We start from the raw sequence: 21,134 nt of genomic DNA on the forward strand, positions 1-21,134 counted from the left end.
CTAGCTGTGGAGGTGGTACATGAGGTGAGAGAAGATAAAGGAGCAGCAGTGGACATGCTGACAAGGAGGACAGGGGCAGCGGGTCGATTTAAAAGGGTATTATTGTGTATTTCAAGGTTTGTTATGTATTTCTGGGATCAGCGCTAACTTTGTTCATCCAAATGCTTTGTCATCAGCACATTTGAATAGTTGGCTACTCATTGGGCCAAGGTCGTGGAGGTGCCTGCAGGGCTTTTGCCTCTCTCATCATGTTAGGTTTCAGCTGACCAGGGTGTGGACTGTATGCCTTCTAGATATTGTTGGGCAACCTCGGCCAGTCAGGGTCAAGACCGGGTCATAGCCCTAGTCAGGATGGGGGCGCAAAATAAAAAACACTCCAGGGTGCATGGTGCGCGCCTACCAATCTCAAAAACCAGGCTGGCACACCTAAAAAAGCTGTATGCCACATAGTGATAAATTGAGGCATTCCTTGTCTGATTTTTTTTTTCTCAAACTCCACTTCAAGCTTTCTTCTCATCATCAACCTCATCATTCTAATCCCAAAAAGCAAAAAAAACAGAATAACAAGGCTCATCAAACAGCTCCACAAACCAACATAATTCTCCCTTCAAATGGCTGCGGTAATTTTCCCACTTTTTTCATTTGTTGTTTTGTTTTATTTTTTTGCACTATGAGAAGACGTGCCTATGGGCCCATTTCTCAAAAAACACGCCTAGGCACACCTTTCTTTTCAAGGGCCGCAACCCCATCCTGAAGCCCACAGTCCTGTAATTAGGGCTCAGGGCTGACAATGATCTCCTACAATCTCCTTAATCACTTCAATCTCAATCAAATCAAAAAAAATCCAATCACCCTTCCTCTCTTTCTCTTTCCAAGTCTAAACTCTCAATTCTTTCAACTATTTTCTGGTTTAAGAAAGTCCATGTATATTTGATTATCTGATTCATAACCATCATCTATTCTAGTGATCATCATCATCAATCCATAACCAATGAAATTCAAAAAAATAAAATAAGAAAACTTAAGTGAAGAAATCAAATTTCGACTTTCACCTTTTTCAGAAAAAAATCAAGAAGAAAAAAAAGAAAAAAAACTATTGATGAAAAGATTTAAATGAATGAATGAATGTGAATGAGAATGAGAATCGAATTCAATGATCATCTACTTGGTTTACTAGCCAAAAAGACACCCAAGATCACAAATCCTAAGAACCCAATAGCAGCAGGTAAAACCAAATCCTTTGGAATCCCAGCCACCAATTCATCTTTCTGATGATCCTTTTGAACTTTCTTCACTCGTTTACGAGTTGTTTCAATCTTCATAGTTTGATCTTCATCATCTTCATCATCTTGATCTTCTTGTTGTAAATCATTCTGATGAATCCCATTTGATTCTTCCTTTTCTTCTGCTTCACTTACAGCCTTTAATCTAATAATCGAATTCACATTCTTCTTTTTAATCAAATCTAAATCTCCCCAAGTTTTACCTCCTTTCAAATGAATCACTACTCGATCTTTAGATTGTTTTTTTGCTAAATTCACCGAATCCGTTATATCTTGATCTGAAGTCATCAAAACTAAATCATTATCATCATCAAAATATGACATTTGAAAATCATTTGAATCAGGTCTTAAAGTTTGATCTGTAATACCACTCGAATCTTCTGATGGTAAGATAAACGGATCGGTTTGAAGTTTGCCTTGAATGATTTCTCGTACGAAATCATAACTATCATAACGTGCTTGAAATCGATGTGCCGAACCTGATGGTGCAATAAACTTGAAGAGATAAGTTCCATCATCAAATTCGATCGGTGCTCCTCCTCTTCCGTTCGCAAAGCTCATTACCCCACTTTTACTCATCAAGGCTGAATCAGCTTCATCATGAATCACTGAAGCAGAATCATTGGGTGCAAGTTCAGATCCAGGTGTGTCAGGTCCTCTACTAGCATGACGTTGACCTTTGAATCGGTTACTGGTGGGTGTACGTGGTGGAAGTTCACTAGCATCGAGATGAGAACCTGAAATAGCTGATCCAGCGTCATCATCTACCGAACCAGCTTGACCTAAAGAGGCAAAGAATCGACTCCAGACTGGTCCACCTGATTCATCTGTTTGACCATCTGCACTGATCGAGTTCACTTGTTCAAGTGTCGCGTAGGTAAGTTTGAGTACATCAACACAACCTTGAAGTTGACCTGCCTCATCCACGACTGGTAAGTTCAAATAGTGCCCATCTACAACATTTCGAACATGGACAAAGATTAGCCAACTGAAAAAGACGTGTATCAGGAAATGTAGATTTCACTCACCATGCATCTTGCGTAAAGCTTCCTGTATGCTAAGACTAGGTAATGCAGTATCAGGATGAGGTGTCATCACTCTTACCACACTACAAGTTCTTGCATCTAATCCAGCCGCAATGACTCTCAAGACGACATCTTTACTAGTAAAGATCCCTGCAATCTTCTTACCATCATTCTCCATCACACAAACTGCAGTGGTATGATGATCACGCATCAGTTTAGCCGCTTCTTTCACACTTGTTTTCACCCCTACTGTTGCTGCTGTCGTTCTGGCATCTAAAATCGATCCGAGATCTGGAAATGACATTTTATCCCTTAAAGCTTCTACATATGCCATCAATGGATTAGGTTGATTGATATGAGTAGCATTAGAACTACCACCAAATTCAGATTGAACACCTTCAATCGCATTATAAAGTTTTTGAGATGATCCATAGGCTCTTTCAAGTTTCTCTAATGATTCATGAAATACTTTGGTGATATCTAAAAGTCCGATCACGTCTCCTTCTTCATTACATACAGGCTGAGTGAAAATCAAGTCTATCAGATGTGATGATCAGAAGGTAACTCGTTGAAAATAGATGAGACAAACCAAATGTCTGAATCCTCGAGTCACCATTGTAGTGAGAGCTTCAGTAGCAGAAGTAGTATCACGAGTGACCATTGGATTCTTGGTCATGATTTCAGAAACGAGAGTTGAACGAGGATCAAGTCCATCACCAATGACCTACAAAGAACAAAAAAAAAAGAATCACCAATCAAAAATTGTAACTCAAACCTCAAGCTAATTTAAAGTAATGAATGAAAGACTAACACGAAATGCTAAATCCTTTGCAGTAAAGATACCACATAAATGTTCATCCTCATCCACCACCAATACACAATCAGTACGTTTGGCAGCACAAAGTTGAGAAGCATCGGCCACTGAATCAATCAAGTCAACCAACATCAATCTCTGGATCCAAACCAGATTGATAAATTGATGTAGAATGGTGATAAACTTACCCGTGATATTATCGGGTACAGTTAATGCTGGTAAAGGTCTTAAAGCGGATACAGTACCGGCTTGACGTCTAGGTCTAGGACCAGGATGACCAAGTCCACCAGTAGGACCACGTTTCTGACCTGGACGTTTACGTTGAAGTTCATTTTCGATTTTTTTTCTTATAGCCTAAACCAATCAAACACCCAAGAAGATGTCAATTGATTAGATTCAAGTAAGTGATAAGTGTGTTTTTTTTTGGGAAAAAGATTACCTCATCTTTCCTACTTTGACGTTGACGAGTTTCACTTGTGAGTAAAGGAGAATTACGAGATGAACTACTAGGTAGGTTAGATGATAGATCATCACCATAAGAAGAAGGAGGTCTAGGTAAATGATTACGATTTGGATGACGATTTTGAGAGGTCATGATGATAGGAATCTGATGATGAGTTGGAGATTGAGGAGGAGATTGAGAATGAGAATGAAGTGAAGTTGTAGTTGTGTTTGATTTGGATTGATGATGGATTGAGGATGGAATTGGAATCCTACTATTACTATTTGATGAATGGTGATTCATTGAGTGTCGAGACTCAGATTGGGTTCAGTAACCAGTTCACAGTGTAATCATTCAAAAGTGATCAGACCATATACCTGTCAAATCCCATACTTTATATTCTCTAAATCCATATTCTTCATTTCCTCATTCTCGGAGAAAATCGGATCTCATTCAACACTGTCACCAGCAAAGTCTCCAATTTGAACTTTTACTTATATAATTATCATCACATGACCTTCATCATTTTCACAAAAATCATTCAAATACAACCATTTCAACTTTACATCACTTCTTTTTTCAAAAAAAAATCAAAATCAAAAAACACCTTGTATTTCTCTACATACATCTATTATATTCCTATAAGAAACCCTGTTTTCTTCCTCAACAAACAAAAAAAACCTTATGTAAACAAAAACCCATCTCCTAAAAGAAAGAAAAAAGGAAAGTATGTATAATGAATCATGTTATGGTAAGAAAAAAAAAATTAGAATCAATCTTCTATTCTTCCTAAATCAGTAAAACCAAATCTTCATGATAATAAAAAAAAACATTCAATCAATTATTAAAAAAAAACAAAAAAAAGTACATAAATAAATAATCAAAGAAAAAAAAACAAAGGTAAGATTACATATTATATATGATATATGTGTGTGTGTGTGTATTTAAAATGAAAAAAAAGCAAATAAAACAAACAAATTCAAAATTCTTCTTCTTCTTCTTCTTCTTAAACCAAAACCTTAAATGATCGTGCTTAAACCAAACAAAAAAACCCGTGTATAAAACAAACATTTCAAAAAAAATGATAAATCAAAAAAAAAGAAAACCCTCGTCAAACTTTCCTTCACGAATTTATTCTTTGTTTTTTTTCATTCTTTTTTAACAGATTCATCATCCAGATCACCTAAAAGTACTTCAACTGATTCATCTCTATCCGTTCTATCCTCATCATCATTTCTTCTAACCGAAAGCTCAGCTTCATCTAATTCATCCTTTAATTTCCCTGCATCAATCGTTCCTAATACTTTAGTTGACCTTCTTAAACTTTTAAGTCTTTTCAATTCTTCTAAACCTCTACTCATACCTCCTACTACTACACTACCACTAGTAGATGGATTTCCAACATTCTCAGTCATAAGATCTTCAGTCACTCCACTTGGAACTTGATGAACTTGTGGAAATTGATCATGTGAAACAGATACCCAACTTGAAGGAATCGAAGAACCTTGATCAAGTAAATCAGAAGGACAAATTCGTTCAGTTGAAACTTGTTGAATGATTTGTTCTTTAGGATTCAAGTTTGAATAATCTTCAATGGGTCGGTTCGATTGATTCAAATTAGAATTCGAAATCGGTTCAGTCACAATTCGTTCAAGACTTGATGAATGATAAGAATCTAATGATTGTCTTGAAGGAACCGGTCCAGACATTCCCGACGAATGATGAACACTTTGATCGGGTGGACTCCGTTTCTTACGTAACGAAAACGTTCGCTTAGGAGTCTTACAACTCGTATGACGTTGTAAGAGTGAGAGATGGCATGGAGGTGATAAAGGATGAGAGGGTGAAAGACGAGGTGATTGAAAGGCTTGAAGACCTAATGGATTCATCGCACTCGTCGTCTTGTTTTCGAGTTGTTCAACTTCATCCACAAAGCTGGACGAGTTACCCATCCGATATCCATCCACAAAATGAGATGCAGCAGGTAGAAATTGAGTGTTTGTATCAATCGGTCTGTTAGGTGAGACCGCTCGGGAGTAGCTTTCATATTGTTCTGCTTCGAGTGATTTTCGAGTAGATGGCGAAGGTGGATGAGTTATGAATGAAGCGCGTTGAGACCTTATACCGGAAGCTCCAGTCGATTCTGCAAATGGTATATCTTCAAATAAGTGTTCATGATGATCTATGAGAACTTCCATGACCGAGTCCTGTCATCAAGCAAATCAAAACCGTCAAACTCTTTGCTCATCAGATCCCATCCCATCAGAGAATTCGTAATCCAAACGCTCACCTTCCAAGCTTGAGGTGGTAATTGTGTACCAGTCTCTTCGGAAAAGATAGCAGGTGCAAAAACTAATCCAAGATTACTAGAAGTCATCTTATTCTCATCTGAATGTTGAGAAACTCTAAAAAGATGTTCACAAACTAATTTCAATGTAGCTTGATGAGCAGGTGGAAGTTTTCGAATCTTTTTAGAAAGTACACTAAATCCGTTTTGCAGATGTTCTTCTAAATTCTTGGAAAAGATTACTCTTTCTTGAAGTGGAAAGTTAAAGAGTGGTGTAGGTAATTGTCTTAGATAAAGTTTTAATACTCCTGCAATGGTATATGGATCATGTCGTTCAGGATCAAATCTGAAAGCGTCTTCATCTCTGTGCAAAAATGAGGATCAGTCAAGATTTCAAAAAAAACACCGCTTTTGATTGAAACAAAAGACTTACTTTTCAATTTCATGCACTAGTTGGGTGACATTTTGCATTTTACCCGAGACTCGATAAATCCCTTCCAACTTGATCCCTCTGTGTTCGATTTCGTCTATACAGATCCGGACCAGCAATGGTACCCATCCTTTACCTGGATGACTAGCATAGTAATCATTGATAGCCACTCCAAACAATAAACTCTGACATGGACCTGTAAAAGCATTTTCATATAAAACTTTAGGTTCACTGAATTCTTCGTGTTGGAGACTTGAAAATACATGAGCATCTTCTTCTGGACTGATCTTATCTACCAAGTATTGAGCATGATCACAAATCTATAATGAAGAAAGATCACAAACTTGAAGTTAGTCAAGCTTAAATGAAATCCCAAAAAGAAACCATCAAACTCAACTGAGATTCTTGAGACGGCAGCCATACGGGTTTCATCAATATAATAGGCAAACGTATCTTTGGCTTCTCCTGATGCTTCAAAGACCATATCTTCAGTGGCTCTTCGAGCACCTCTGATCACTTGTTCTTTCCTTAATCGTAACGTCTCAAGATGAAAGACACCTTTACGATAATCACGATCTGCGTCTTCAGCTTCACGTTTGAGCTTAACTCCTCTAAGCGCAGAAGGTCTGATAGTTCCATCATCCGGTCCAGAGTTGGTGTTATTGCCATTGCTCGTCTTGTTATCTTTTCTAGAATTCAGTCTCTGGATCAGATTGTTGGTATTGTTACGTAAAGCATGTAAAACGTCATTTCCTTTGGCTTGTAAAGGATTTGCAGGAACAGGAATGGCAGTATCCCTAAGAGCGATAGAAGTAGCACCCGAGATGATGAATGATGGTCTGGAAGTACCTTGATTAGATGAACTAGGATTCACGCCGTGGTGTCCACTGTGTCCGAGTTGATTATGATCTGTAGATCTTCGAGCAGAATGATTAGATTGATTTAGATTTGGAATCCCGTGAGAGTCATTTGGATGAGATGGTGAAACTGAGGTAGAATTAGAGATATGTTCCCAATCAGTTTGACGTTCTTCTACCAACTTATCCCTAAACTCAACCGCTTCTATCATTGAATGATATTGATTAACTTCTTCACATTTTCGATCGTATTGTTTTTTAAGTCGATGAACGGTAGCCAAATATTCTTTATGATCGTTTATACTATTTCTTAAATCATCTCGAATCCGATTAAGCGTTCGATCTTTAATCGATCTAAACTTTTCCAATGGATCAATCACATTCTCTCGTATCTTTTTAATCCAATTCTTTCTTAGTTGAGCTTCTTGTAAAACACTCGTGGTGATCTCTTGCCAAGCTAAATGAGCCGAAGTTGAACCTAATTCATGTAATTCACCTGTTAACTTTCGATCTAAATCAACTTGACGTAATGCTAGCTTAGATAGTTGAGATTGAAATTCATCTTCAATTTCGCAACGTTTCTTAAAGAATGAGATATAAGCATCTGCTTCATGAAGTAATGAATTATAAGTATTTAAACTATCATCGGTTTTGTGTGATGAGAATAGGTTTTGAGGACCCGACATGGAGTTGATTGAGGTTTGGGGTAGGATATCTAGTGAAACTGATATCTGATTCAATTAGAAGTGGTTGATGATGTTCTTGATGGGATGATGATGAGTGTGAAGTTAAAGCCAATCAATTATTCAAAACTAATATTACTCAAGAAGTTAACAGAAGAAATTGATTAGTAAACTAAAAGAAATGTTATGTAAGTTTGGCAGGAATTTACCACCACAGCTTACAAACCATCAAACATCTCATCATCAATTTAAGCATTTCTATCTCACATACATACATGATACATACTACATACATACTGCTTCTTCTTCCAAATCGGTTTCAGCTTGCTTGCATTACCTTCACCCAAAATCATCATCACAACCGATCATCAATTCTTTCTACCATAGGGGTTCAACAAAATCAGATTCGTATAAAGTTCATCAATCAAACCAAATCACATCTTCTCACCCTTTATCAGAATCAGAAAACGGAACAATCTTCACATCTTTTTCCAGATGAACCCTTTTAATATGAATCAATCCAAATTCGAGATAATTCATCAAATCTGTACCTCGATCAACGTCTTTGGCCCCTTTTGAAGCTTCAGGAGTGATAACCTTTACAACAAATCTACCCAAGCTTCGAGGCAGTTATTGTCACGCCTTGTACGTATCCAGATGTTACAAAAACTTCCCTTCATGAGATAGTCAGTACTGTCAATTTTAAGTAGCTTGGCCAATCTTGAACAACATCTAGCTTGCAAAAGTCGAACAAATTGGTGTTCTAACTTCTATCAGGCCAAGAAGCTAACTACATAAAGCCTTCCGTTATGGTCCATTTAAACCTCATCTGAACCCTAGTCGATCCAAGCGTCTAGGACCCTGGCAAAGCCCAGTTAATTAGTATGGTGGGTTATCTTTTACTTTAAACCACTGATGCCTTTTTTCATACTGGAAAAAAACCCAATTTTTCAAACATTTCCAGTTTCATATGTTTTTCACCCCTAGCTTTTGAGAGTACGTATAAACTAAGATTTGGCTCTTATACCTCACGGACCTGCGTTGATTTTTTGGACAAGATATGTGCAAATCAGGCTTTGGAACAATAAATGATTTGGCATCAAAAACCATGATGACTTGATGTATTTACTTATGAGTGACCTGTGTTGTGCCACTGCAATCAAGACAGAAAATTTGATTTTGACTGTTCATGAAAGTGTATGGGGCTAAGGTTCAATACACTCCTGATACTTATCTAGGTCAAATCTCATGTTTGTTTTTGGAAATTTTGAGATTCATATGTTCAGAAAACCAACTTTCTTTTGTGGAAAATTGAAGCCATAGCCTGTAAGACCTCTATGTTGAAGAATCTTTGAACTTTCTGGGGACTTTGTTGACATTGGAACAACCAATCCAGAGGGATTGTTCATTGTGCCAAACAACCTGACACTGTTCCACAACCAGTTTTGGCCTGTATGATCATGAATGATGAATTTTTTGTGATGAATATTTGGATAGTTGTCAGGTTGGATCCAGTCTGATCCAAAAAGTTGAAGTGTGGGAAGTTCCAAGTGAGAGGTGTTACATGCAAATGCAAAAAGATGCTGTTGCAAACCAATCTCACAGATTTTATACACCAGGAATGATGGTTATGTCAGTGCAAGACATCTGATTTTGTGTCACCTGTATGCTCTTGGTGTCCTACACCACTACACCATGTAGGCCACAATGGGTTGGTATTCTTCCAAAATATCTTGCAGTCTGGCATCGGTTTGTGAGATTGAAAATAGGTTTTGAGGTATCAAAAAAGAGGGAAATAAAGAATGTACTCATATCTTGACTTGTACTCTGGATCTTGTCAAGAGACAAAGCTACAAGTGCAAGGTGGTTTGTGATTTGAAGGTCAAAGTTGCACATAGATATTATCAGATTGTTTAGCTAATCAAATGTTGCAATGTTTTTTTGTTGGGTATTTCTTGAACCAGTTCCTGATTTATGCTGGGGCTGGTACATACTTCAATATTTTTATGCCTGGTCAGGGCTTAGTTGTCTTGTTAATTAGTTTATTCTAATCATAACTAATAGTTATGTTCTGAATTTGGAAAAATAATGGGTGGGGGCTCACGCTCACACCCGGCAGCTTTTTTGGGGCCCAGGGCGTGGCCAGGGCCATGGCCTAGCATGGTGTGGCCCAATGTGGCCTTCCATCCAAAGAACCTCAGATCTGCTTTTTTGGTCGTGATTCCCTGCTTAAGACCATCTTTAGGGGGACTTTGACTGACTTCCATGCCCATTGAAGGCCATGAAGGGGTCGGTGTGTGGGCCACGGTGTGGCCTAAGCCCTGGCCCTTGCCATGTGCCCCTCCAGGGCGCCTTGTGGCTTTGTGGCACCGGGTGTGAGCGTGAGTGGGGGCTGGTGCCACATATCACCTCTTGTGAAATATGTTATCTTACATTAATTGCAAATAAGGTTTTTTGTTTTTTACCTGGCATTGGTTTTAATGATTGCATATTTAGACTGCAATTTTGAAACTAGATCATAAGGGATGTAGGTTATCATTTTGGTATATTATTTTATGGTATGTTTAAATATGTAATGACAGTGATGGATTAATTTATCAATATTCTAGAAGTTTCTTGATCCGCAAGAAACTGCAAGAAGCTCCTTACAGTTGACAAACCAACACCCCCAAAGTCTTTTGGTAAGCAACATTAACCCCATGTTTTGACAAGAAACCCTGTATTATCAAGTAGCAAGCCTTGGTCTCCACTATATGATATGTCTGAGCATGTTCATCAGCCCTTTTTCTCATCATTGTACACCAGACTGACACAAGTGAAGGTTCTTTTTTATGCAACTTGGTTTTCTGTGTATTGAAGGCATTGACCCAGGAAGACAAACAATATCCACAGGCATTTTCCGTCCATATAAGGTGGGTTTTTGTTTTCATTTGTTCCTCTCTTCAGCAGCAAAATAGTCAACCAATTAATATTCTTAAATCCGGATTCACCCCCCCCGGATTCTCAGAACCCTGTCACAACAACAGTGTTTCAGCCATTTGGGTGGGTGAGGACCGGGATCTCTCCGCTTCCCACTTACGACTCACCTAAGTGTAGCCATGGGTAGCTTTGAACGATGCCTAAACATTTCTCCTTCTTGCCCCCTCTATTTATACCATCCAGATTTCCATAATGTGGACTTTTACTTTTTCAAAAGCTTCCTTTGATCTGCATTTTGTCCTGGGCTTCTTGCGCTTACCTCGACCTTTCTCCAGCATTCTATATCATAAGCTGTGCTGGAATTTAAGCGAAGAGTCATCTTTCATCCGAAAGCAATGAATGCTTTTCAAAAAACCATTTTATCGTCATTCGCCCGGCAGCTTCTAAGCGCATTGTTTGCTTTTGATTGTGTAATGCAGCCAAAGCAACTCGAATCATAATATCTGCTTTTCTACGACATGAATGTACCCACCTCTCAGCTTCACCGATTCTCGGACAAAGACAACTACCACAATACCCAATTGATTGCAATCTACGCCCAATCAATCAAAAAAAACTATCACAAGATCATTCTCAGTCAATTGTGTCAAGAACCGCTGCCACAATCATACTAGCCCACATAAACCTTTGATCACCACAAACAACACCATCACATGAGCTCAAACCCACCCCAACTAATTGTAGTAGAATAGACCCTTCAGCCTCAATCTTAGGTCTATCGAGCTCACTTCCACCTACTTCTGCTACGCCATCAATGCAAACAACAACCCCTCCCCATCCAAATTTGATTCAACCATGAAGCAGAAAAGTATTGGAGGGAAGTATAGGAACTTCTTTAAGAAAAGATATCCATTCATCTGAATTCGCTGGAGCACTTACACTCAAACATAATAAATCTAAAAATTTTTGAAAAAAAATTACAAAATGCCGAACCTTAAGTGAGTTTAGTTCAATCTCGCGAAGTCACTCTCTCTTTTTGTATTGAATTATCCAATCAATATCTGCCTTTTTTATTTTATTTGGATTTGAAATATCAGATCAATGAATTGGCAAGTCAGTTAGATCGATTCAAAACAAAACATTATCAAATCATCAGTTCATCAATAAGGCCGTTGACGGAGTTGATCAAGATGAAGCAGATATTTATTTTTCGTTTTAACTGATCCTGCTCAAGCACTTTTAATTGATCGACATAAAGAAATTGGCACCGTGGGTCATGAAATCAACAATCTTTCTTTGAATTATTCTCAATCAACGATGAAAACAACACAGTGATCATCAACTTGATCATGATGAAAGCGTTAAGGCTCAAGCTCAAAAACGTTCAGCTGTTAGACCTCGATTAATCAAGTTGATTTATTTGAAAAATTCCCTTGATTGAAGATTCAAATATCTGATTGATCGATTTTGATTGATCGATTGATTGATTTTTTTACAGAAAGAATTATCAAGAGTTGGTACTTTGATTGATTTGACTATAACACTTCCAGCAGTAGAAAAAGTCAATTCAAAGAGAAGTAGAATAACAAGAACAATAAAGTCAAAGTTCTGAAATCAAAACTAAACATGTTTTAAGAGGTAGAAAAGTTGGAGTAGCTCCTACTGAAAGAACACGATGAAAATGAAGTAAATTGGGATGGGTGGTCGTAGCCTTAGTGGAGGAAGGTTTTGGAGAAGAAGTGAGTCTAGAAATCAAAATGTAAGGTAAAGTATAATCAGTCACTTCTAACTGTTTGTCCAAAAGCTAATCAATTTTTGCTTCTTTTGGTTTGAAGATAAAAGGGAGATGGAGTAGGATTACAACATCTGGATTACAATATCGTCACATAGTAATCCATGAAACCATGTTTGATTAGGGGATCAAATCACTCTAATACAATCTCAAAACAACTCTTGAATTTGAGGTATGAGAAGCAAAGTAATCTATGTGTATGATTCAATGTAAGGAGCAAAGTGGCTTTCCTTAGGATACCGAATTTGATTAATCCTCATATCTGCACGCTCAGAGTGAGCTTATAATCAAAAATTGTAATAGAATTCATCAATTGTTTGTTGCTTTTTAGGTTCATATTGATATCATTATGGATTTCAATCAAGATTTGATTGATCAATTGATTGAGTTGAGTAAGAAGCATAATTTCTTAATTTTTGAGTATCATACATTTGCAGATATTGGTAAATGAAGTACCTTTTTCCTTCAACTTCAGGTAGTTCCTTTGCTTAGACTTTTATTCTGACTGCTCAATGGATTTTGAATTTTTGATTTCAATACACAGATAGGAACTTCCTTCAAGCTTTAATATTTTTAAGGTGTTTATAGGATAGCCAATTTCTCATATCATCAATGCACACACAATACCAGGAGAGCCAGTCACCACAACTTTAGTCAAAGTAGGAATTCCCAAAGGTTGAACATCATTAACATCAGCCAAAATGCAACCTAAGGGTACCTTGGCTAAAAATTGATATACAATGGAAAGAATTAAGATCACACAACAATATACTGAATTCGGGATAGGATCTATTTCTCAGAGAAGATTTGAATCCAATGAAGAAGAAGATCAGCTGGTTTTGTGTCCTGGTGTTAGACTAAATGTAATGGGTGATACGTTGGGCCAGCATTATAATCCTCATCATCAAGTTGTTTTGGAATGTGGTTCAGATATGATTATTATGGGTTGTGGGATGTATATAAATGTTGTTGAATATAACAAGGTTCTTAAACAGACATCAAGGTAAAAAGATGCAGGGTAGGTCCCATTATCTCTAATGGTATCCTTCTTTCAAGACATGCTGATATGTCACTCACGCATGGTTTTTTGATGGTCACTGCTCTTGAATAGTTTCCCACTTATGTAACATAAAATGAAGTATGAAGGTAAGTTTAGCCAGTAAACACCTTTAAAGAAGCCTAAAATTTAGGTGGTCCTCGGCTCTTCTAAGAAGGAAGGCTACATTTTTGTAAATACAAATACTTCATCATAAGATATATCTGTGATTAGTGACTTTTGAAATACATGATCAAGTAGGTTTGGTTGTACAGGTCCTTATTCTTTCTCTTATTCTTTTGTTGTATTTCATCAATATGTTATGTGGATTAGTGTACATTAGATCAATCAAAACTTAAAAGGAGCTGCACAGGTTGAACATTTCAGAAGCCAATGTTAAGTTGTAGTATACATTCTTTAAGCTGAACTATTCTCAGTCAGCTTCAGCGGGCGGGCCCGCCTATGCCCTAGTATCTATGAAAATACCATCTGAACACATTTCAATTTGTCCCTTCCAAACCATCTTCTTCCGTTTAATCACTATCACCAACATTTGATATCCTTACAATGGCACCATCCTTATCTACTCTTGCTCCACCTTCATTGTAGAATGTACCCAGTCTTGGACTAGAAATCTCCAGTACCTCTGTTTGTTGATGCATTGTCAGCAGTAACATGATAGAATTTCTGATTGATGTTAAAGTTATGAAGACAATCAGTAAAATCTCTTGAAAGGTTGACATCCATCTTTGACCCTTCAATCTCCTGCATAGCTAAAATCACCTCTCAAATTTCAAATTTATCATCAATCCAGTGAGCAGTGATTTTCAGTATGAACAATGTTTGATGAAGGCCATTAATTGTATGTGATATTGATAGCAATCAATTGGTCCAATAAATCCTTGAGAAGGTTACAACTTACACAAAATTGAGTTCTAACACCCTCCAACACATTATCCAAACCAACAAGAACGGGAGAAATTTTTGGATTACAGATCTTGAGGAGGTCTTTAAACTATTCAAAATCCGCAACAGAGGCCGGCGTTTCACAGTTAGTGATCAGTTTGACAAGTTGAGACTTGAGAAATTCTTCAGATAGCTTGGGAAGCTAAGATACAAGTCAAGAGAAAGGGAAGAAAAAAATGAACAAGTTTGGGAACATGTTGAGATAAAATCAAGCCTGTCACATATAGCTGACATGTTGGTATTGTTCCATTTCAAGAATTGTTAGATTTAGTGTCATGTGTGTTGGATTTCTTTCCTTATTTAGAATTATTACTTTGAGAGCAGTTTTTTTTCCTAATATTCTTGACAAACATCATTACCATTGTGTATTTGTCTTCAACTTTCAATTAGTATATGGTGTTATACTTGCTTGTGTGCCTACTCTCTTTCCCATCTTTATGGAAAGATAGTAAGTTGTTTCTTAACGTTACCCTACAAATAGATCCTTACTGATGTTGACATACAATATGTTAGAGCTTCCAATAGAGATTGCATCATTAGCTTCTGGAAGCTTTTATACTTTTTGTTTCTTTTTATTACTTTTACCTCCCACACTTTTAGGTTAGGCAAAGGTCTGCATAGCTTAGAGATGGAGAGACAAGTGCTCACTGATATCACTGATTTAACAGGTCTTCTTAGCCATTTACAGGACATAGCAGGATGAAAAGAAAAATGTGATTGTCCCAGTTTGCATGAATGATTTGATTGTGACTCATTGGGGTTCAGCGGAAAGCAAAATTTTGTGATAATGTTCAAGGTGTTGAGATACTGACTTTGTGCTCTGAATTGGGTCACAGCTCATTGCAGTACCACAGATACCATTGGAACCAGGAGGTCGAGCCACCTGGCAGACAAATTTAGCTATGCCCTTGTTCTTCTGAGTTTTGAAATACTTCAAGTTCCAGACCCATGATTTCTGGTTTTTGCTCACTTTGGCTGTTTTTGAAGTGTTTGTAGATTTCATGAGATGGGAAGACATGGATCTTGATTTCTCTCCAGACTCTGATATGATTGTGGTAGGAGAAGTGGGAGCCAAAGTAGGGCATGGAGAGTGTCAAGGGTGTTTTGATGACATTGATTGAAACCTTGTTGAATGAATAATGAATATGCTTTCAGTAATCAATTGAATGTGGAAGCATATTCCACATGATTGACCTTTTCAATTTTTGGGGGTTTTCAAGCGATCTCATTAAGTTAGGTCTACCAGCGCGGACTGGCCCAGGAATGCTGGTCAGACCAGGTCCATCTCAGATTCACCCAGTCGGTTCTGGGTTGTTGAATTCTGTTTTCTTCTCCCAGATTTCAGCCAACCTAACAAAGTCACTCTTGGCAAGCACACCTGCAAGAGAGAGGGACTTTGAGTTATCCACAAAATTTGGTGTGTGAGCAAGAAACTTTTGGCTATGGAGTTTTTCAACCCGACATAACTTTTTACCATACAAATGCACAGCCTTCAGACCAAAGAAAGGTTTTGTGCGCCCACTCAACCTACACCTACTGCTTCTTTGAAATCTCTCCCTGGAAGCACTACAGAAAGATTTGTTGGGCAGCTTTCTTGGGTATTTTGATTTTTTTTTGCCAGCTTCAGCCTTCCACACAGCCAGCATAGATGCCTTGGATTGAAACATACAAGGCATCATCAGATATAAACCTTTGGACAGATCTTGTTTGAGGGGTTGATCCAAGGTATCTTTTTGCGCAAAAAGATACCTGATGATACCTTGAATTTTTCAATCTGAGGCATCTATGTTGGCTGTGCCATTGCTTCGCTGTAATTGCATCATAATCAGGGCCAGCAGGTGCACAGGACCTTCCTTTGGTGCAAAGACTGTTCATTTGTAGGGTAAAAAGTTATAAAACTCCCCAGCCAAAAGTTTCTTGCTTCACACACCAAATCTTATGGATAACCCATAAGTCCCTCTCTTGCAAGCTCGCTTGCCCTCCCCGAGAGGGACTTTGTTAGGTTAGAGATTTCAGGTTGTCTTCAATATGAAAAGAAATTCTACTTGGGCATTCAACCATCATCATAGAGCATGACTCCAGCTACAAAGTGTGAACCTGAGCATCTCAATCTGGATCGATCTGAATATCATGATAGCAACACTGAGGGCGCGTTCACTTAAGCAATTTCTGGTGAGAAATCGCATTCTGCAAAATTTAAAGTGTCTATTTGGTGGTGTATGTTTCATTTTTGCATTAAAAATTTTACAGAATGTGATTTCTGGTCAGAAATTCCTTAAGTGAACGCGCCCTGAGATGTATTAAGCAGCTTTCACCTATAGGTGCTGGATCGATGCGTCACATAAGCTTCGCTGGTGTCAGATGACAGATATATGATTTTTGTTTTAAATGTCTATCACACTCATCAAGGGACGCTAATCAAAGTATTTGGTGAGTAGCAAGTCAACGAAATTGATTTGGGTTTCCTTCAAGATTGTTCAATTTGGACAACTTCCAAGTAAGTGCCTTAACAGCCAAATTCTGATCTGCCTTGGTTCTGTGGAAGGCTTTCTTGAAAGTACTTTGTGCCGGACACAAACAGACCAAAATCCACATGGGGAGGTCACAGACTATGAAAGGTGCAATGAAGATTGAATTCGAATCTTTTGGAGTTTTTTTAAAAACCCAGTGACTGAGTTTACATGATTTGGTTGAGAATCAGATGAAGTGAGTGTGATGGAATGAGCTTTGTGGCCTGAAAGTTTGTAAGACCGAAGATGGTTTGTTTGGGAGCGTAGGCGTATCAGTCTTCACGGGAGACAAGAGACTACGAGAGACTAAGCACCGGAGCCCCGAGTCACTACAGCTGGGCAAAGCGAACTCCCGAGCCCCCAGTATCAGAACAACCATTGAAGTTCAATTATTTTGCGCCAAACGAGTTAAATATGTATGTAAATGGGGTGCAATCGAACTGGGAGTTCCAAAAGCATCCAGTGGCCAAAAGCCCAAGCCACCAAAAACATGCAGTGACCAAAAAGCCAAGCCACAAAGTGGGTACTACTGTTTCAGTCGGGTAATCTTTCAACCCTGGAAGGCTTTATAAGAGGGGTGTTTTTGCGAGTTGGTTTGGCTGTTCCCTGCCCATCACTGTGCGGTCTGAGTTAAAAAATTATGACATTGACCCCTTTGATCAAAACTTTTTCATGCTCCACAACTCACACTATCATTGTGTGGTCTAATTTGATCAATCCTATCTTTTTCTCGTTCATGTTCAACCACTCAGATTATCAATGTATGTGTAAGGGTATGCCCTTACAGGATACATGTGTACAGAGGTGTATGGGTTTAGATAGTAGTGTAGTCATCTTATTCGCCCTGACTCCAGAGAGGCTCTTCTCCTTAGGAGACTCTCCTACTCGGAGTCAGGTAAGATATCATTCTAGTTCTCTTGTTGTTTCTCTCTTATGTGTGTGTTATGGTGTGGATGCTGATGTTGAGGAGACTCTCCTACTCGGAGTCAGTTTGGAATTTATATAGAGAAGTTTTATAGGTGACTCCTCGCTGTCAAGCTGTCCCTACGAACCCAGTTAAGGTTCACTCTCTTGAACCTTACAGTATGGTCTCAGTCGGAATGTACTTCAAATATATCTATATCTTGTGTAGAAAAAAACCCCACAGGATTCACTTGATCATTATCTATCAAAAGTGGTAAATCTAAAGATGTTTACAGTACTTTCTTATAACAATTAAATCGACATAAGCCAAATCAGTTTTCTTGATTATGGATTTGAACTCTTTTTTTTATATGTCCTTATCTGATTAAATTTTGCTTGTAACCTATTCTCTGGTTCTGTTTGATGTTGCGCATATGTAGAAAAAAAGTATTAGATTTTCTTTATCAGACTACACGAAGACTTGAGATGGTTATACTTGGATTGGGGGCATCCAATTTACTAAGGGACTTTGTTAAGTTTATTCATAAGAGCATTCACTATTGTTGCTGAACAGGGATGTCAAATGTTTGCTTAGCCGAATCAATTGTTTGAATCAAATGTTTGCTTAGCTGAATTGCTGAGCAGGTATTGATCATGTTAATCAATTAATTTTTGACGTTTTCAGTGCCTCATCATATCTCATTGGATACGTAATGATCATTAGTTACAACACAATGGAGGGATCTCAATGATGTTGAACATTTCATGTTCCTTGATTTGATTCGAGATTCCCTTTACATCTCATCACTCCACATCCATCACAATGTGATATTATCTTCAAAGTACCCAATCCTTCAGCAAAAGCTTCCCCACCCAAGACCTGGAATCCTTACTGGTTTTGGCTGTCCAACCTGTTACAAAGCATCAACAAACAACAACAGAATCCCTGTGGTGTACATTAAACGAGACAACCATCCTCATCTTATTGGTCTTCGAGTAATAATTTTTTGTGATCTTCATCAGTTTTGAGTTGGTCCTTTTCAGTTTCTGACAAAGTTATGATATACTTTAGTGTCAGACCAATCCTGCGTTTGAGCACTTCTTTCAAACCCCACGCCTTGAGGATGTGATTCGAGAAGTGGATTCATATAACCAAAAATCAGGAACTCCTCATCAATTTCCACATATGCTCCCCTCCGATTTGGACCCCAATTCTGGTACTGTGACTCAAAGTACTACAGCAAGCACTTCAAACACATCAGAGCCCCACCTTGAATGCCGTGGTGTGAACGGTATACGCGCTTCTGGGCATTGCAAGCAATGTTTGAGGCGATGTCCCAACAAATTGTGTCAACAGGTATGTTTAATCTCCCCCTTATCCGGAGTATTTTCAAGGTAACTGAGAATTGCATATAGTGCTGTCGCTCTACCAGTCAAACCTGCTCCCATCATCACACAAAAGAAGTGTCTTCAATGACTTTGACTGCACCTATTCCATCACAATCGAGAGATCTGCTTTTGGATTCCAACAATTATCTTACAAGTGAACAGGAGCAACGTCGTGTGGTTAACCGTATGATTAATCCTCAAGCTGATCGACATGCTATCAAGGATCTACCACGCGAAGCTGTAGCTCATCATAATGCTGTTCAATTACGTACACAAGCAGCTAAAGATGATGTGGCTCCGCACGAATTGACCCTTTGTGTATGGCTAAAGGTAGTTTTTTTATTGCTAGTTGGTTTAATCATGATGTTATTAACTAACCATGACAATTTGTTGGGATCTCTTAAGGATGGTGAAGCTTTGGAAATACCAGTTACAGCTCTGAATTTCCCCCGATATGCATTGATTGAGAGTCGCTCCTTAGCCCAAATAGCACGTGACCAGTTAGGTCCTTCATGGGATCTTCAACTGGAGGTACTCAGACCTGGTTCCTTGAAATGGGTATGTGATCTTGCCGGTCTGAATGATGGAAGTCAAGCTCATACATATGTATTCTAGCAAATTGTCGATGCAAATATCCCCTTGATGTATACCTCCGAGACAACCAAGTTGTTAATTCGTAAAATGGGGCTTCCACTTGAGAGCTGTGTTGGTATTGACGCTGCAATCGATTCGTTCAAAACCAAAACCAAACCAAAATCATATGGTATCAGTCAATGGCTTCAACCGGATGTGCCGAAGGGAATTTGGGAACGTTCTCGAGATGGTTTAGCAAGTACTACATCTACTTATAATATTTCTAATATTGAATCAGATTCAGACCCAGAGGTCGAGATTATTGGCACATCAAAACGAAAGAAGGAATTCAATGAAGACATAGAAAGTTCACCTTTAGCCAGGAAGAAGGCACGAAGCCTCCAACCCTTCCCTGGTACGGCTTGTAAGCTCTCCGAATTGTTGGTTTGGTGTTCAAAAGCTCCTAGAGGATTTGTGAAAGGCCATGCCAAAGTGGTATGGCATGAGCTTTTTAGTGATCGCTTCGAAACTGGTCCATCAATGAGGACCGCCTATAAATATCGGAGATGGGCTCTAGACAAAGAAGAAACATTGCGAGAGTGGATGAAAGGCAAGGAGGATGTCACTGTAGCAGAAGCTTATCACATGTTTGGTCCTGCTTATCCAGGTTCAGATTGTAAACAGACCAACGCGATTTTAGTTGAATAGGTCATCTGTTTCAAATTGCTTGCATCAATTATACTAAAAATATAGCTAAATACTACAAATGCACTTTTTTCGTTGATAACAAGTAGTCTTGCTTTTACCATGAAATACAACTACTTGTAAATTTTTTATCGTGAAATGTAACTACTTGTCTATCTTTTATTGTTAAATCCAACTATTTGTCTATCTTTTATTGTTAAATCCAACTATTTGTCTATCCTTTATTGTGAAAAAAGGTCTGAATCTTTTGAGTGTGGCACATTGAGAGGTCAGACAATTCAATATTTGTGCATGTGTTCGTCTCTCCACAAATATAATGGCATGAAAGCTTCATATTCTCATCAAAAAATGAGAATATAACTTGAAACCTTGGGGTATAGACTGACTCAATGGAACAACTTTTGAATATACTTATCATTATAGGTATTCTAGAAAAATATTTGTATGTACAAGTTAGTCAGTGTATAGTGCATTTTCTTTCAAACATGCTGTTCAGAGGCTGTGGGGAAGATCTGAACAT

General features: G+C 38.2%; 5 protein-coding genes across 5 annotated transcripts; 3 read left to right on the plus strand and 2 right to left on the minus strand.

Moving 5' to 3' along the window:
• Window positions 1–905: 905 nt before the first annotated feature.
• MELLADRAFT_117255 (uncharacterized protein) lies at window positions 906–3,858 on the minus strand (the record flags this gene model as incomplete). Its single annotated transcript, XM_007412866.1, has 6 exons — window positions 906–2,236; window positions 2,312–2,828; window positions 2,898–3,032; window positions 3,120–3,229; window positions 3,311–3,476; window positions 3,562–3,858. The coding sequence occupies 6 exons, from the start codon at window positions 3,715–3,717 to the stop codon at window positions 1,158–1,160; spliced, it is 2,163 nt and encodes a 720-aa protein (XP_007412928.1).
• Window positions 3,859–5,878: 2,020 nt separating this feature from the next.
• On the minus strand, window positions 5,879–6,412 carry MELLADRAFT_28385 (uncharacterized protein; the record flags this gene model as incomplete). The annotated part of the gene is made up of 2 exons (XM_007412865.1): window positions 5,879–6,215; window positions 6,285–6,412. Coding segments are annotated over 2 exons (465 nt in total), but the record flags the coding sequence as incomplete, so codon positions are not given.
• Window positions 6,413–12,636: 6,224 nt separating this feature from the next.
• Window positions 12,637–12,983, plus strand: MELLADRAFT_89925 (uncharacterized protein; the record flags this gene model as incomplete). The annotated part of the gene is made up of 3 exons (XM_007412862.1): window positions 12,637–12,704; window positions 12,747–12,807; window positions 12,864–12,983. 3 exons carry the CDS (start codon window positions 12,637–12,639, stop codon window positions 12,981–12,983), a joined length of 249 nt encoding a protein of 82 aa, XP_007412924.1.
• Window positions 12,984–13,272: 289 nt separating this feature from the next.
• Window positions 13,273–13,539, plus strand: MELLADRAFT_89926 (uncharacterized protein; the record flags this gene model as incomplete). Its single annotated transcript, XM_007412863.1, has 1 exon — window positions 13,273–13,539. One exon carries the CDS (start codon window positions 13,273–13,275, stop codon window positions 13,537–13,539), a length of 267 nt encoding a protein of 88 aa, XP_007412925.1.
• A 5,594-nt stretch (window positions 13,540–19,133) lies between these two features.
• On the plus strand, window positions 19,134–20,617 carry MELLADRAFT_89927 (uncharacterized protein; the record flags this gene model as incomplete). Its single annotated transcript, XM_007412864.1, has 5 exons — window positions 19,134–19,304; window positions 19,364–19,666; window positions 19,742–19,894; window positions 19,952–20,324; window positions 20,370–20,617. 5 exons carry the CDS (start codon window positions 19,134–19,136, stop codon window positions 20,615–20,617), a joined length of 1,248 nt encoding a protein of 415 aa, XP_007412926.1.
• Between the last annotated feature and the right edge of the window lie 517 nt (window positions 20,618–21,134).

This window comes from Melampsora larici-populina, assembly GCF_000204055.1.
Source record: "Melampsora larici-populina 98AG31 unplaced genomic scaffold MELLAscaffold_33, whole genome shotgun sequence".
In the NCBI taxonomy this organism is placed as follows: Eukaryota; Fungi; Basidiomycota; class Pucciniomycetes; order Pucciniales; family Melampsoraceae; genus Melampsora; species Melampsora laricis-populina.